Source organism: Canis lupus, chromosome 15 (assembly GCF_011100685.1).
Source record: "Canis lupus familiaris isolate Mischka breed German Shepherd chromosome 15, alternate assembly UU_Cfam_GSD_1.0, whole genome shotgun sequence".
NCBI lineage: Eukaryota > Metazoa > Chordata > Mammalia > Carnivora > Canidae > Canis > Canis lupus.
In genome coordinates this window covers 6,271,969-6,290,516 of record NC_049236.1, presented here as the reverse complement: position 1 = coordinate 6,290,516, position 18,548 = coordinate 6,271,969, and the positions used below count along the sequence as shown (strand labels likewise).

Sequence of the window (18,548 nt, the reverse complement as noted above, 5' to 3'; positions counted from 1 at the left end):
GAATAGAGTTGTTAGTGTAAGCCAGATTGGGTTAAAAAATGATTTCTTGATCTAAAGTAATGTCAGTTACCTGTGAATACTAGAGATGTTTACTCCACTGGATTAGCAAGTAAGATGACATAAGATTATGAAAGCTTCATACACATGTGAAATGACTATAAAGATAGTTCTTAGTAAAATGCTCTGGTGTACTACAGATTTCATATTATAAAATATGAAAAATTTGATCTAAAATATAACCCCTTTTTTCTCTACTCTGTATCTTTTAAACTTTATCTTGATGCAAAAGTATTTATTGGCTACCTTCTCTGTTATTTATTGAAGAGTTATGAAGATAAATTCAAGGTTGGAAGGATACAAGGAGAGACTGCCTGCTGTTTTAGTTGTGTTTTATAAGCAAGCCTCTAGGTGACTTTACCATCTTGTTACACCTTAGCAGTCTTCCTTCTGACTATACTACAGTGATAGATTAATTTATTATAGCTATGAATACTAAACTAATATGAATAGTCACTTTCAAGGGAAAATATTTCATGTCTTCTCGTATCAACTAGAATAATATTTCCCATTCTGTCTTTTGGGAGTAGAGGATGAGAGGTACCTAGAAATGAGATGAAGGTGTGGGTCTCTATAAGCATATAGAACAATTAATGAAAACAATTTCTTCTCCTTTTTACATTAAAATTTCTCTCTCCTACCATTTTTCTGCTGCATGAGTCAGGTGGTTAAGTGGAACTTACTGAAACCAATATTAAATTTTACTTTACAGTCTGTGCACCAGAGCATGATGGAGTCAAAAGACTTGGTACCAGAATGTAGGAAGTGGTGGTTGAGGTAAGAGTGGGAAAGGTAGGCTGTAGCCCTTTGTAAGACCTAATGTACTCGGGTAGGTTCCATTTTTGTAGTAATCGCCAGATATTCTTAAGGATTTTTAAATTCTATCCCAAGGTTCTACAAAAATGCATCCTATTATATTCTGCAAGAATTCTTTCCTTCTAGACTAAGGTTATTAGTTAAAGGAAGCCACTGAAGATTGGTTAGAAGTTCTTATCCTCATTTGCTCAGATTTTCTTTCCCAAATTGCTTTCCAAAATGCTGCTTTAGAAGTTAAAATATTTTGCATATTACCAAAGAAGGTAAAATTACAATTATTTTACTGAAATATACACTTAAACGTTGTGCTAAAATTTCTACATTTGAACAAAAGATCAAAGGATTCCCTCCCCATTGTTATGATAAAAGACAGCTACACATAAGACAAAGATAGTTCCACAACTGTTACATGATAGAAATTCAGTTCATAGTTTATGTTAATTACCAGGATTTATTCTTTGTATTAATTTACTTTGATACTAATACATTGTGATATATTTGTTGTTTGGAAGACTTCAATATTTCAATGTAGTCTTGAAGTATATTTGTGAGATAATTATACTTAAATTTTTATATAAAAATAGTATCATATATATTTGCTTTCCCCCCCAAGAGTACTTTCACTAATATCCCAATGGTCCCAGTAACAGGCTAGAGACTGTTATCCCATTTTTATTGATGAAGGAACTAAAGTCAGAGAGGCAAGGTGACTTTTATAACAACCTAGTGGCAGAATGGGACTAAAAACTCATGTCTACTTATTTCTCCTCCAGTGCTTATGTTAGCACATGTAAAGGTTTCTCAAATTAGCAGTTTCCCAATTCAAACTTTCTTTATAATACAGTGAGCACCTTTGCTGCTATAGCAGAATAAATGACAAGATAAATTACTATTGTAGTTTTTTCTTTAGCTCCACCTGCCTGCCTGATGAACATTCTAATACATTACCCTTTGTCACAGTATCTTTTGAGATAAGAAGTGAAAATTTGCAGTTCCTTGATTTGTCATTTTGTAACTTGAATACGAAATTTTCATTAAAACTCTAAATACGGGGCAGCCAGGGTGGCTCAGCGGATTAGTGCCTGCCTTCCGCTCAGGGCGTGATCCTGCAGTCCAGGGATTGAGTCCCGCATCAGGCTCCCTGCATGGAGCCTGCTTCTCCCTCTGTCTTTGTCTCTGCCTCTCTCTCTCTCTCTCTCTGTCTCTCATTAATAAATAAATAAAATCTTAAAAAAAAAACCCTCTAAATATGTTGATCACATCATGTTAATGAGAGATTAAAGAGAGACGATAATAATTGATGGTCCTTAGAAAAGTGGATTCCCTTTGAAACATATGTTTTAGCAGTTATGAATTTAAACATAGTTTAATGTTAGAAATTCCCAGTGTATATAGAATTCTAATACCATTCTCTTAAGGCTCTGAGAGCTTGAGTTCAAATCAATGTTTAGTGTAATTATTCATAAAGAAATTTTTATATCTGATCCCATGGTAAAAATCTGCAGTGTTTCATTGTGTGATATTCTCCTAATTAAATTCTCCTAATTAAATTTTACTGTTAAAGGGGATTGCAGAGATTATTCATTTCAGTCTTCTGGTTGGAATCTTCTAATTGGTATCTTTTTTTTTTTTTTTTTCTAATTGGTATCTTTTGTGACATAACTGCTCCTTGAGCAGTTATAGCAGGGATGAAGTCAGGTACTTTATAAGATAGTATGATCTACTTGTGAATAATTCTGGTGGTTAGGAAATGTGGGAAATTTTTGTTCCAAAGTCTAGCTCCTTATATCTTCCCAATTATTTGTGAGTTCTATCCTTTTGTACAAAGATAGATTTTCTTCTTAGTTTATCACATGACAGTCCATCAAAATAGTCAAAGGACCAAAGGCTTTTGTAATCCCTTTGAGTCTTTCCTATTCCAGACCTACAGTTCTTTAGTTTGATTTATTTTTACTCATGTTACATGAATTTCTATTAAGATTACCATCTTCTGGTTATGTTTCATTTTTTTACGGTCTTAAATTTTTCCAAATTGAGCAGAGTACCTCAGAATGTGAAATTACCTATATAATATGTGATAGGGTAGTTACATGCTTTATAGTGGGCACTTAAATATGTACAACCTAATTTCTTTAATTTGGAGGAAGCTACATCCCACTATCTGCTCATTCTGGACTTAGAGTCACCTAAAGCCCCTTACATTGTAAGTTCACATCCTCTAATCTGTTCTTTTTGCAGTTGAGATTTTTAAGCAAATCTTTAGCTCTTAAAATTACCCCTATTTTTCATCTTCATTGAGTTCATTGTTGTAGTGTCTCAGTAACTTTTAGCATGCTTATTTGTTTTTAGCATACTAGCAATGTCTCCCAAGTACTTATAATTTGAGGATTTCTTGGGACCCCTGGATGATCCCTGGGTCCAGGATTGAGTCCCACATCAGGCTCCCTGCAGGGAGTCTGCTTCTGCCTCTGCCTGTGTCTTTGCCACTCTCTCTGTGTCTCATGAATAAATAAAATCTTAAAAAAAAAAAAAAGGATTTCTTGACATATTTTATTTTGTCTATTTTATTATGTATCCTACATATATATAAGATATAGATATATATATCTTAAGATTTTATTTATTTATTTGACAGAGCATAAGCAGAGGAGCAGCAGGCAGAGGGAGAAGAAGCAGGCTCTCCTCTAAGCAGGGAGCCCAATGAGGGCTCCATCTCAGGACCCTGGGATCATGACCTGAGCTAAAGGCAGACCCATAACCCACTGAGCCACCGAGGTGACCCAGGGCACTAGACATACTTCTTTTGTTCATGGTATTGATAGGGGGACCACTTTAGAAGTTTATTCTGATTAAAAGTTTCCATAAATCTCCTAGTTAACTTAGAAAAAGAAAAGGAACTTGCCTTGCCCCATGTTATAGTATAATAAAACACTTTAGTAATTGATACTTTTTAAATACAGACAGACCACTGAGACAATATAGAGAACTCAAGAGCCAGATCCATTTGTATATTGAGAACTTATTAAGATAAAAATGGCATTTTATTTATCTATCTATCTATCTATCTATTGTAGGCTCCAGCCCAGAGTGGAGCCTAACACAGGGCCCAAATTTATGACTGTGAGATCGAGACCTGGGCTGAGATCACGAGTCAGACGCTTACCAACTGACCCTCCCAGACACCCCCCAAAAATGGCATTTTATTTTATTTTTATTTTTATTTTTTTAAAGATTGTATTTATTTATTCATGAGAGACACAGAGAGGGAGAGAGAGGCAGAGACACAGGCAGAGGGAGAAGCAGGCTCCATGCAGGGAGCCTTACACGGGACTCAATCCCAGGACCCCAGGATCACACCCTGGGCCAAAGGCAGGCGCTAAACTGCTGAGCCACCCAGGGATCCCAAAAAATGGTATTTTAAATTGGTTTGTAGATGGTGTGGGACCACTGGCTTACTATATGGAGAAAAATAAAATAGAGTCCTTATATAACACTGTTTATAAATAAGGACCTCAAATGAATTAATAGCCAAAGTAATATAGATACATAAGCTATATATATATATATATATATATATATATATATATATAGGTAATAGATGGGTAGATATAAACACTATATATGTAAAGGTAAAAATTGATTCATTTTATGATATATTAAGGATTTCAGTTCAACAAATATATAGATATTGTTGTATGTATATTATTTCAACAAATAGATATTAACAGGCAGATGACATTTGAAAGAAGATATTTGCAATAACTAAACCTGTTAATGAATTAATATCTGGACTATCAGACTATCAAAGAAACTCCTTCAATTCAACAAGAAGACTGGGACCCCAATAGAAAAATGAGCAAAGGAAACAAACATGGAATTAAAAGAAGAAAAGAAACAGACACATGAAGGAATGTTCAAATTCATTAGTAATAGAAGAAATCTCAATTAAAATAACCTTTTAATTTTACCTGCTACACTAGCAAAAATTAGAAAGCAGAGCTGAATAATGCCAAATCTTGTCTGATATATAGGGAAATAGGAATCTCCAGGAATGTAGATTAGACAGCCACTCTGGGGAGCAGTTTGGCAGTTCTTCATCATTTAGTTGTTTAAATTCACGTGGACATAACAATTTTGTTCCTGGGTATATAACCAGAGATAAATTCTCTCACACAAGTCCATAAAAGGGTATGGTAAGAGACATTGCATTGCAACATTGTTTTTAGTGGTTGGTAGTTAAAGTCTGCATTGTTGGGTGGGGTGATAGACAACATAGGGAGTACTTTACATCAGAAACAATGAACTAAGTGTACCAAACCAAAAAGAATTCATTTTTAAAACCTAGTGCAAGAGGATAAAGATGGGAATATAAACAAACAGAAGGATGTTCATCTACACATTAGAAGAAATAACTTACTGGGAAGAGGAAAAAGGCTTAGGAAATGGAGGTGGAAGGAAAGAAGAGAGGTCTTGTACATATGATTAATGCTAATAAGCCATGATTTGAGGAGTATGATTAACCTTTTGTATCTGGAACATAAAAGTGGGGTTTGGGGACTACATTTGACAATGATATGTAAGTTGGGTTGGAGAAGAAAAGATTAAAGGCTTAAAAAACAGAAGACTTAAAATAATCCAGCTACTGGAACATGAGATTGTAGTTTAGGATGGTGGTAATTGGGAATGAAAAGTAAAGGACTGATGTGAGAAATACTGCAAAGAGATGAGGTCCGCAACTAATTGGGTGAAGAGATGAGCCAGATTTGAATCTGGAGAGATGAAGGTCCCAATAAAGAGGAGCAATGAATAGGATAACCAGATAACATGGGGGAGATATGGTGAATTCAGCTTTTGATTCCGTTGGAGGTTCTAGCATTTTATTGAGGTAGATTGTCCGCTGTTAGAACATTCATGAATATACTGTGGTAGACATTGAAACAGAACATTTTTTATCCCTAAATTGTCTTTGGCACAGCTATTTTAATCTCTTCCACCATTTTAATCCTTAGAGTGATTTGATTGGCTTGCGAGGATTTGGTAAGCTTAAAGTCACACCAATTTACTGTTGAGAAAAAATGACAAAATAGTTAAAACATTCTGACAAATTAGATCTGTAAAGTTTCACCTAAGAAACTGGACTTGACAGTGGCTGCAGAATACCTTAAGTGACAAAAAAAAAAATCTGAAATTTGTCTTGTATGTAAAAACAGATCAGTGAATCAAATCTTTTTTGTAAAATTTACTGTGGTAGAGGCTTGATCTTGGTTTAGTTTCAGCAAAGTAAAATTGAAGAAGGGGAAAAATAGAAATTTTGAGCTTGTAGAAAATTGCTCTAGGTATCAAGTTAGCTTGATTATTTTGTACCAGAGAATGCCTTTTTCTCCCCTTTTTCACCTAACTACCCATAGGTTAGAATTTAATCTTTTTCCCATTCCTTTAAATGTATTGTGTATTATACCAGTAATATGTAAGGATACTCTTATCATAATATATTTAGATCATTTAGACACAAAAATCATTCTTCACCTCTCTCTCCAGAGGTAACCACCGTTGAGATATCTTTCCACTGCTTTTGCAAGTAATGTGTGTACAAAAATAAATGTTGACTTGTGGATATTTTGTTTTATTCTCACTGTAGGCTAATTTTTAAATGTAAAAGTCTTAAATTTAAATATCTTTCAATGTAAGTACATATCACATAAAAATATTTGCTGGGTGAAAACAGGTTTCCAAATGTTCTTACTGATTAGATAATATAAGTATGGAGAAGGAGGTTGAAAAGGATTGAGGAGGGGTAAAGGTATGTTTATTGCTCTCAAGAACTTCACAGTCTAGTAGAAGTGATGTGTACTCTGATTATAATACAGTGGAGTAGCTGTTCTAATAGATATATACACTAGGTGGTATTTGAGTACAGAGTGAAGAGCATCAAATTCTTCAATAGAGAAGTGTATGTATCGAGTAGTGCGCAGAGATGGTAAAAGGGACTTGGGATCATTTTTTTTTAAGGTTAATATTTTGCAGGTTTACTAAAGTCTAGAATGATTAAGTAATTCACTGGATTCATTCTTTTCTGTCTTTTGTGAAATTCATATTTCTTGCCAGAAGTCAGTCTTTCTGGTATCCTAAGATACGGTCCTGAAAGCAGTATCTTTATTATGTATGATTGTCTTTTAGAATTTTGGCAGCTTTAAATAGTACAAGAATTACTGTATTTTGTATTTTGTATTTCATCATGCAGAGGATTATGTGGATATATTTTTTTCCCTTTTGTAGGGAGGTGGTTGACTCAATGGTTCAGCATTTTAAAGTGACTATATTTGGGGACCGTAGACCAGTTTATGATGGAAAAAGAAGCCTTTACACAGCCAATCCACTTCCTGTGGCAACTACTGGGGTAAGATGCATTCCTTTATTGGAAAGGTATTCTTTTACAGTATCTCCCTTTATTTTTAATTTTTATTTACTTAATTATTTTCGAAGAGAGAATTGGAGGGGGGCATAGGGAAAGAGAGGGAATCTCAAGCCCGCCCCACACCTAGCTTGGAACCTGACGCAGGGCTTGATCTCACAATCTTGAGATCATGACTCAGGCTGAAACCAAGAGTTTGATGCTTAACCAACTGAGCCACCCACACACCCCTTCAAATAATTTTAAACATAATGAAAAATTGTAAAAATCAAAGAACTCATGTAGTAGACCTTTTACCCAGATTCATCAGTGTCCTTACCTTTTGCCACATTTGTCTTATCAATCTCTGTCTTTTTTGCTGTCTTTATAGATACTTTATGTGTGTGTGTGTGTGTGTGTGTATACACACACACACACACACACATACTTTATAGATACTTATATAGAACGAGATTTTCCCAGCCTTTTTATTTTCTTTTCATAGTATTAACATGGTAGAGGATTACAGTCAAGTTGTTTTGTAGAACGTCCCTCAATCTGGATTTGTCTGGTATTTTCTCTTGATTAGGTTCTGATTAAGCATATTTGGCAGGAATAATTACACAAGTGTTCTTATCAGTGGATCATATCGGGGACATTAATACGTATTTGCTCCATTAATGCTGATATTAAGTTTGATCACTTGTTTAAGCTGATATCTGCCAGGTTTCTCCTGTCAAATTTTTCTTTTTACTCTTGTGGAGAGATTTTAACTGTGGTAAAATACATATAAAATTGACCGTCTGAGCCATTTAATGGCAAGAAGTACATTTGCAACTACTATTTATCTCCATGCCTCTTTTTATCTTATAAATCTGAAACTATACCCATGAAGCACTTGAGGCCCCATTCTCCTTCCCCTCAGCCCCTGGCAGCCACCATTCTAATTTCTGTCTCAATAACTTTGACTACTTTCAGTGCCTCATCTAAGTGGAATCATAAAATATTTGTGTTTTTGTGACTGACTTATTTCACTTATCATTATGTCCTCAAGATTCATCCATGTTGGGCAGCCTGGGTGGCTCAGGTCATCTTCCCGGAATCCGGGATCGAGTCCTGCATTGGGCTCCCTGCAAGGAGCCTGCTTCTCCCTCTGCTTATGTCTCTGCTTCTCTCTCAGTCTGTGTCTCTCATGAATAAATAAATAAATCTTAAAAAAAAAAAAAGAAAGATTCATCCATGTTGTTGCACGTATCAGAATTTCCTTCCTTTTAAAGCTGAATGATATTCCAATGTGTATATACCACATTTCATTTATCCATACATCTGTTGATGAACACCTTTTGGCTATTACAAATAATACTGCTATGAACATGGGCGTACAAATATCTGTTCCAATTCTTCCTTTCAGTTCTTTTGTATATAAGTGGTAATTCTATTTTTAATATTTTGAGAAGTTACTGTACTATTTTCCATGGTGGCTGCACCATTTTTTACATTCCCACCAGCAATGCACAAGGGTTCCAAATTTTTCACACCGTTGCCAATACTTGTTTTCTGGGGTTTTTTGATAGTAGCTGTCCTAGTGGGTGTGAGATTATATCTCACTGTGGTTTTGATTTGCATTTCTTTAATGATTAGTGAATTGAGCACCTTTTCATGACTCTTTTGTACATTTTTGTCTTTTGCTTTTTTTTTTTTTTTTTTTTTTTTGCCCATTTTTAAAAATTGGGATTAGTTTTTGTTGTTATTGCATTTTAGGGATCTTTATCCTTATCAGTTAGGTGATTTGCAAATATTTTCTCACGTTTTGTAGGTTGCCTTTTCACTTTGTGGATTCTGTCCTCTGGTGCATAGAAGTATTTTTGTTTTTGTTTGGGTTGTTTTTTGAGTAGGCTCCACACGGTGGATTTCCTGACCCTGACAAGATCAAGACCTGAGTTGAGCTTAAGCTTAACCTACTGAGCCACCTAGGCTCCCCTAAGAAGTCTTTAAGTTTGATATGGGAAATACTTTTTTAATGATTTTTTTTATTTGTTTATTTTAGAGAGTGCAAGCAGTAGAGAGGAGCAGAGGGAAAGAGAGAATCTCAAGCAGATTCCCCTCTGAGCAGGGAACCTGATGCTGGGCTTGATCTCATTACCCTGAGATCATGACTTGAACCGAAATCAAGAGTTGGATATTCAGCCAGCTGAGCCACCCAGGTGCCCTGATATGGGAAATACTTTAAGGATCCGGTTTCTCAGGGCACTTGGGTGGCTCAGGTTGTGATCCCAAGATCCTGGGATCATGTCCCACATCAGGCAGGAGCGAGCCTATTTCTCCCTCTGCATATGTCTCTGCCTCTCTGTTTCTCTCATGAATAAATAAATAAATAAAATCTTTAAAAAAGAAAAAGAAGAAAAAAGATCCTGTTTCTTATTAGATTTTTAAGTAATTGATGATTCTTGCTTGGGAGGATTATTACTATATAGTAATGGTGATTTTCTAATTCTCTTATTCCTTCTACATATATTAGTTGGTATTGATTATAAGGAAGAGCATTTTCTTCTTCCTAATTTATTTATTCTTATTTATTTCACTGCCCCAGTTGTCCAGATTTGGCCATTGGGAGCCTCTTTAAGCTGGTTCCTATTTCTTTTTTACATTACACACTTTTTTTTTTTTTTTAGTACTTCCTTACTTTCTGGCACAAGATTATCCAGGCTTATTTTATGTTTTCCCTGCTGCAACCATGCAGCTGACCCTTTCTCAAAGGAATAATAATTTCTTTTAGTTGGGGGATGCAACTTAGAAACCAAAATCTGAATACTGAATGTATTCATTGCTGCTGGGATATAGGCGTTTCTAAAATGGACAGAGATAGGAAATAAAAATATATAAATAAATAAGACAATATATAATAAATATTACATGTCATATAGTGAACCTACCAAAAGTAGTCTACACAAGTATTACTCAATTTACAATATAAAATTTATAGTGGAGGGCAGCCCCAGTGGTGCAGCAGTTTAGCACCGCCTGCAGCCCGGGGTATGATCCTGGAGACCCGGGATTGAGTCCCATGTCGGGCTCCCTGCATGGAGCTTGTTTCTCCCTCTGCCTGTGTCTCTGCCTCTCTCTCTCTCCATGTCTGTCATAAATAAATAAAAAAAATATTTTAAAAAAAATTTATAGTGGAAATCATGAGTTCAAACTGATTTTCAGTCTACCCCCCAGAGCAAAATCTATCCTTCCTTTACTCTCCACTTTGCATATTTGTATCTTCCTTCTTTTTTGAGCCTCAAAACATCACTTTTACTCATTTGTTTAGTCGTACCATACGTTTATAAAATCATTTCTGGGGCAGCCCGGGTGGCTCAGCAGGTTAGCGCCACCTTCAGCCCAGGGCGGAATCCTGGAGACCCGGGATCGAGTCCCACGTCAGGTTCCCTGCATGAAGCCTGCTTCTCGCTCTCTGCCTGTGTCTCTGCCTCTCTCTATGTCTGTCATGAATAAATAAATAAAATATTTTTTTAAAAATCCTTTCTGAATTGCTACACCATACCACTACAGAAAACAAACTTACTCATGAGAGTTAAGGTTTTATTTTGTATGTGGTTCTTTCCCACCCGCCCCTTCTCCACATGCCCAATTGAGAATAAACTCAGTATACTGTGTTCAAGAGTTCTTTGCATTAATGTTTTCTTTTTTCCCCTTCTTTCATTATGTTAGGTTATACATTTGAAATACATTTGGTTTCACTTGATTTTGTTTATATTTTAAGTTTTACACTTCATCTTGATTTTATTTTTAATTTTTTAACTGATTAAACTTTATTTTTAAGAAAAGCTTTTTTAAAACATGGTTCCAGGAATCAAAACTATACTGAAAAATATACTCAGAATTGTTATTCCTCCTTTATTTCTTCCAGTCTGTTTCTTCCCATCATCTGAAATTCAGTAACCAGTTTCTTTGTTTCTGGTCATATTTCTTGTGTTTCTTATTGCAAAAGTAAGATATATGAATATTTTCCCATTCTCTTTTCTCACACAAGGATGGCATACTATTTGTAATCTTCTTTGCTTTTTTTTTTGCTTAACAGTATAGCTTGGAGATTATCTATTGATTTAACATTGAGGTTGGTTTTTTATATTTGCTCTCTTTTTTCTTAAATACCTTGGTAACTTAAAAATAATTGTACATTATCCTTTTCAACTTATCAATTGATTGTTTTCCCATCAACAGGTAGATTTAGATGTTACTTTACCTGGGGAAGGTGGAAAAGATCGACCATTCAAGGTATCAATTAAATTTGTCTCTCGGGTGAGTTGGCACCTACTACATGAAGTACTGACAGGACGGACCTTGCCTGAGCCACTGGAATTAGACAAGCCAATCAGCACTAATCCTGTCCATGCTGTTGATGTGGTGCTACGACATCTGCCCTCCATGAAGTGGGTGCTTCTGGCTTTTTTTTTTTCCTTTTTAGATTTTCAGTGTGAAGGCTTTCCTCCCAAGAATAAGTTGTGCAGGCCCTTTTTGAATAACCATATGTATATTTTGGTTACTTCATTTAAAGAATAGCATGCATACAAGTTCATTGACAGAAGAAGTAAGTTAAATAAATTCTGATTTTTGAAAACATACATGATTACGTTAGCTATTCTAGTGGATACCTTTTAGAAAAATGTCTAACCCTTTATCTTAGAAGCTATAAATCTTGAATAACTGACCTATTTAGTTAAGTCCCCTTATTTTAAAGGTAATATCATTATTTATACTATTGTATAATCAATTTGTATTGAAAATTGCTATACTACCACAAGTGTATGTTTATATTTGTGTGCTTGGATATATAGGATCAATGTGTCTTTTTAAAGAAAAATATGTTTTGGTAACACATTTATGGAAATAGCCTTTTGATTGATATTTATTCACTCTTTAGCGTTTACTAAGGTTAGAACTGATTTTTCTTTTCATCTGTTTCTAAGAAAGTATTTCAAATAAAATTTATTCTCGCCCAAACTAACAGTAGTTTTAGGAATAGAGAATTTCAGTAAAGGATGCTAAGGGATTTTGTTTTGGTTTTGTTTTTCATTTAAAATGGCTATTTTTTGCTTTCACAAATTTGGAATATATTTATTTTCATATATTCCTAATGACAAGCATCATTATGATAAATGAAGTTTATGTGCCTTAGACTCACCAATTCTGCAAATTTAAATACCTATATGGGATGGAAAGGACTGAATATGACATTTTAATTTTTGTAGATATACACCTGTGGGGCGTTCCTTTTTCTCAGCTCCAGAAGGATATGACCACCCCCTGGGAGGGGGCAGGGAAGTATGGTTTGGATTCCATCAATCTGTTCGACCTGCCATGTGGAAAATGATGCTTAATATTGATGGTAAGGGAACTAAAAGCATATTCTGTATTGGGTACTTGATTTCTCTATCGCACACATGCATCTGTGCCTATGTGTATGTATGTGTGCAGTTCTATATGCAATTACATGTACTAGTATCTTGAAGTAATTGGGACATATATTAAGCCAAAGTTGAAAAACCTTTGTATTGTTATTAATTTCCTTTAGAGACCCTTCACACAGAGGTTGTCCTGGAATGCTACTGAGCATGAAGTATGCACATTGAAGCATATATAAAAGCCTTGACATTATTACCTGAACAATCTCACTTTTATCCTCTTAACTCTTAAGTCAGTATTTCATTATGAAATACATGTTTTAAAGGAAAAGTCTGTTGGTCCTGGTGACCCCAGGTATTATACCTACAGCTGATGCTTACAGTGGTGCTATAAGCATTTTTAGCTCATGAATATTTTTGAGCATATGTTGAAATAGGGAGAATAGTATGATAAAATGCCACCTGTCTGCAAACTGTCAAGAGTTTTCCACCTTTCCTTAAACTTTCTACATTTACTTCTCTATTAGAGTGTTTTTAAATCAAATCCCAGATAGTTATTTTGTCTCCACTACTTTACCTCAAAAAAATCATAATGCCGTTATCATATGTAAAAAATTTTTAAATATTCATTTATTTGTAGCCTTTAATACCCTGTCCATAATCAGATTTCCTTAATTGTCTCAAATATGTCATTTTATTATTAGTTGGTTGTTCTAATCAGGACCCAAACAAGATCCACGTAACATGTTTGACTGATATGCTTTTTTAAATTTAGTAGTCCTATTTCCTTCCTCTTGTTTTGTTTTTTCTTTTTTTGTTTTAACTTCATTGACTTTTTTAGAGAAACTCTGTCACTTGTCCTAAAGAATATCCAAAAATCCACATTTGTGTTTGTTCTTGTGGTGTCATTACCTTGTTCCTCTGTCCCCTATATTTCCTGAAAATGAAAATTGGCCCTAGAAGTTTGATTCAGTCCTGGTTCAGAATACGTTATATATGCTTCATATTGTATCATATTAGGGGCACACAGTATATAGTGGTTCCAATTTTAGTGATACTATAATTGATTGTTAGATTCAGAGATCAATAGGCCTGATCTCTCCATTGTAAATTTCCCAATCAACCTTTCAGTTACTAATATTCTATTCAATAATCATTGTTACCCAAATCACTTATTTCATTAGTGATTACCACGTGGTATTTTTTCTGATTCTATTACTCCTTTTGAATTAGATGGAATTCTTATATGGGACATCACAATGTCCTATTAACAATTTATTAGTCTTTGATAGCTTTTTTGCTTTGTGGCACAGCAGGATATTTCAGGCTCATTTTACATTTCCTACCCTATACCTGGAATCGGCCTTTCCTTCAAGGATCCCTCGATCTTTTCAGATCACTACATAGTTTCTGCATTATTTTCAGTTGCTTCTACCATTGTGGAGATATGCCCTTGAGGAGCTATATCTCACAAGTCGTCTTTCGATGTATACTACGGCTGTTTTGTTTGCCATTTCATAACACCATTTCCTATATATATGTAGATGTACCTTTAGGATAGATTTCAGGTGGGAAGATTAATGGGTCAAAGGCAAATATATTTATAATTCTGATCATTGGTAGATTGCCTTCTGTAAAGTTCTAAATGTGCATCAGTGAATGAAACTAGCTTTTTAGTTGTGCCTTTGCCACTAGAAGTGTCAAACTCTAGATTCTGTTAATTGGGTTTGCAAGAAATCATTTCCTGTTTTGCATTTGGCCATCTTTTCACATGTATAAGGGTCACCTTATTTTTTTTTTAATTAGTTTATGTCTTTTGCCCTTTTTATTCTGTTGGATTTTTGCTTTTCTCATTTACTGAGAGCTTTCTAAATTAAGGAGATTAGCCCCTTGTGTTTTGAAAGACATTTATCCCTGATTATTTGTCTTTTAACCTTTGGTACGGGCTTGTTTTTTGCCGTGTAGAAATTTATGTTTTTATTGATGGGGGGATGGTAAATTTATATACACAAACAAATATAGTAATCGTTTCTTTTATGACTTGCAATATCTTCTTCTAGGGCTAGTCTCATTTTTCTCTTCACTTTTTTCATGCTATTCTTATTTATTCTTTCATGTAAGCCTGTAGAAACACCAGTGTTACTTTTATTGAAATCTTGCTACATTTATAAATTGTTAAGACAAATTGACATCTTTAAGATACTGAGTCTTTCTGTCCAAGATAACACTGTACCTTTCTATTAGTGCAAGGTTATGTTTGTTTCCTTCAGGAGTGTTTTAAAGTTTTCCTCACATAGAAGTTGCATGTATCTTGCGCATACTTCCTCCCTCCTTTTTTTTTTTTTTTTTTTTTTTTTTTTTTGCTATTAAATGGATTTATAGATTCTAACTGGTTATTGCTTATATAAATGAAGGCTGTCACATTTTTTTTCCCTTTTTAAAGATTTTATTTATTCATGAGAGACAGAGAGAGGAGGGCAGAGGCAAAGGGAGAAACAGCAGGCTCCCTGTGTAGGGAGCCCAATGTGGGACTTGATCCTGGGACCCCAGGATCACAACCCGAGCCAAAGGCAGACACTTAACCAACTGAGCCACCTAGGCCTTTCACTTCTGTATACCTTTTTCTCTCTGCCTCATTAAATTCATTTTTGTTTAGCTATTCAAGTAACTTTCTTATCATTTCTAAGTAAGTTATAATCATTTCATCTACAGAGAGTGATAGGTTTACCTCTTCCTTCTGATTTTTTTATTCAGATTATATCGACTAATTAGACAATGTTAAGCAGTAGTGGTTAGTTGGCATCCTCTTTATTCCATACCATGGAAAGGAATGCTCCCAAGGTTTCTACATTAAGTAAGATACATGTATGTATAGTAGCATCTGTTAATTCCTGTTTTATTAAATACTTTTATTCAAGAATGGATGTTGAATTTTGTCTTTTTAACAAACATTGAACCAAATTTGTGTTTCTGGATTCTTTTAACGTGATATTGTATTCTGTTTGCTAATATTTTATTTTTTTAATCAATGCAAAGTAAGTTTGATCATCAGATCTATAATTTTTGTGTAATCTTTTTCAAGTTTTGGTATTAATTGCATATCATAAAATTTTTAGAAGTTTTCATTTTCTAAAATGTACAACGGTTTTTAAATAGTATTAAAATTGTCAGCTCTCTTAAGATTTGGTAGAATTCTATAAAATCTTGTGGCGTAATGTGTTTTGCTTGATAGGTAAATATATTTGCTCTTTGAAAGCTTCCATTTATTTTTGTGAAAATCAGTTTGTTGCAGCTCAGTTTTGGGAGGTTATATCTTACTAAAAAATAATTTTATCTGTGATTTTTTATAGAGTGTTTTATGTAGTTTTCTTGTTTTTTGAAATAATGCCTACTTCTCTGAGTTCCCATTTATTTTCTGTATTTGTGTTTTGTCCATTTTACTCTTAAGAGAGCAGTACTTCTTTATTTATTTATATTTTAATGGAAACTTTGAATAAAGTTTAAATAAATCCCAATTTTTATTCCATATTTCCTGGGAGAGGTAGTACTTTAAACAACAGATTTCACCATCCCCTAAAGCCCCCCCAGCAAAAGAGTTTTTAAAACATTTTTTTTCTTTCTTTCTTTCTTTCTTTTTTTTTTTTTTTTTGTAGCTCTCTGGCCTTCTAGTTTTTAAATTCTCAGTTTCTGCTTTTAGCTTTATAAATGTTTTCCTCTATTTTTTTTAGTTACTTTAGTTTTTCTAACTTTTTAAGACATATTAGTAACTCATTTGCTTTCATTTTTTCTTAATGATGAAATTATTTAAAGTAATGGATTTTCTTCTGATCACTGTTTTAGCTATATCCGAAAGCCTCTAATATGTAATTTTATTACTGTCTAGAAACACCACAAATTTCATTTGCATTTTCCCCTCTTACCCAAATGTTGATTTTTTTCAATTTTCAGATTGAAAAACTTGTTATTTTCTGATTTTATTATAAATTTCTAGTTTATGGGTTGTTAATCAGAGAATAGGGCTTGTATTTCTCCCTTTAAAATTTGTGGAGGTATATTTTGGAGTCTAGGGGTGCCTCGAGGGCTTAGTTAAGTGACTGAGTCTTGGTTTCAGCTCAGGGGTCATGAGATTGAGCCCTGCATTAGGCTCTGTACTTGATGCAGAATCTGAGATTATTTCTCTCTGCCCCTCCCCACTCATTCCCCTTTGCTCCTCCCCCTGCTCACAGGTGCTCTCACACATGCATGCGCGCTCTCTCTCTCTCTCTCTCTCTCTAAAAGAAAGGAAGGAAGAATTTGTTGAGATATATTTTGTCATCTAATACATAGTCAAAAAAAATAATACATAGTCAATTTTTGTGAAGGTTCAATAGCTGTTTGAAAATAGATATATTCAACTATGAGAGTAGAATTAAATGAATATCCATCAGTGCCTACCATTTTGATTATGCTGTTTTAGATCATTTCTGAGTTATTTTTGTCTACTTGTTCTCTCAGACTGGGAGAAATAATTTTAAAATTTCTGTTATTATTGTGTTTCTCTCTCCTTCATATCTCCTTTGATTTCTGCTTTCTTAATGTTGCTGCTATGTTATTAAGAGCATATATTATATACCTGTTTTCTTCGTTGTGAATTATACCCTTTACAATGATAAAGTGACTTTCTTTTTATACTTTGGGCTAAAAGTCTGCATAATCTAATGAAACAATTACAATCCATATGTTTGTGAACCTTATCCTATCTATTAACTTTTCCTTTCTTAATATTTTCTGAATGACAGATATATCTTGGTGATAGTATAGAATGGTTTTGCTTTGTGGGTCAGTCTAAAGCTTTTTTCTTTTAATGGATGAGTTAAGCCAGATAGATAGGGAGGACATACATGCTTAGTCTTAGTTTGTCACATTTTATATTTCCTGATTATATATGTTCTTGAAATTTCAAGTGGTCTGTTTTCTGTGCTCTTTAAATAATATTTTTGATATTAAAAGGGTTTTGTTGAAGTGTGGTTGACATGCAATATTACATTAGCTTCAGGTGTACAACATAGTTATGGACAAGTTTGTATATTGTGCTATGCTAACCACTCATCTTTCTCTCTTTTTAAAGCAGAGTCTTTTTTCCAATTATATTAGCTTTATTCTCTTCCTTCCCTTCTTTCCTCCTTCTTCTTTACTAACTAATTTTGGCAAATATAGCATTATTTTATTCTTTATAATTTTGCTTAAACTTTTACTATTTCACTTTCAACATTGACTCCTGTCTATTACTATAAGGTACAACCAGTGAGTTCATTGTACTTTTTATGTTTTCTGCTATCATTGATTTATTTGTATATATTATTATTTCTATATTATTAGAGCATTTAAGAGTTGCATTCCATTGTGTCACCTGTATATCCATTGGTTTTCATCTTAAATCTACAATTATGTGTATTTGTGCTGTCAGTCCGTTTCCTGAAACTTTTCCTATCATCCATTAGTGAGTTTGTCCTCAGTTGTTTTTTCAAGGAGAGTTAAGAACTAAGTGGGATCCCTGGGTGGCGCAGCGGTTTAGCGCCTGCCTTTGGCCCAGGGCGCGATCCTGGAGACCCGGGATCGAATCCCACATCGGGCTCCCGGTGCATGGAGCCTGCTTCTCCCTCTGCCTGTGTCTCTGCCTCTCTCTCTCTCTCTCTCTCTCTGTATGACTATCATAAATAAATAAAAATTTTTAAAAAAAGAAGAACTAAGTGTTAACATACTGAAAACCATTTGCCTATAGCCTTACTCCTGAAGGATTGTTTGTCTAAGACAATAAAATTGTTAATTAATAGGGGCACCTCGGTGGCTCAACCAGGTTATGATCCCAGGGTACTGGAATGGAGCTCCGCATTGTC

At 34.3% G+C, this 18,548-nt stretch overlaps 1 protein-coding gene and 1 long non-coding RNA gene across 3 annotated transcripts in view; one reads left to right on the top strand and one right to left on the bottom strand.

Moving 5' to 3' along the window:
- Window positions 1-18,548, top strand: part of AGO3 (argonaute RISC catalytic component 3) — a 120,056-nt gene that overhangs the window by 34,716 nt on the left and 66,792 nt on the right. The window contains exons 2-5 of one of the 2 annotated variants that reach the window (XM_038557916.1): window positions 770-834; window positions 7,150-7,270; window positions 11,492-11,700; window positions 12,520-12,656. In XM_038557916.1, the coding sequence (XP_038413844.1) occupies window positions 785-834; window positions 7,150-7,270; window positions 11,492-11,700; window positions 12,520-12,656 (517 nt within the window). In that variant the 5' untranslated portion in view covers window positions 770-784. The remainder of the gene's footprint in view (window positions 1-769; window positions 835-7,149; window positions 7,271-11,491; window positions 11,701-12,519; window positions 12,657-18,548) is intronic. The other variant, XM_038557915.1, reaches the window with a different exon arrangement.
- Window positions 1-18,548, bottom strand: part of LOC119869414 — a 60,145-nt gene that overhangs the window by 20,197 nt on the left and 21,400 nt on the right. The gene's annotated exons all lie outside the window — the stretch shown is intronic.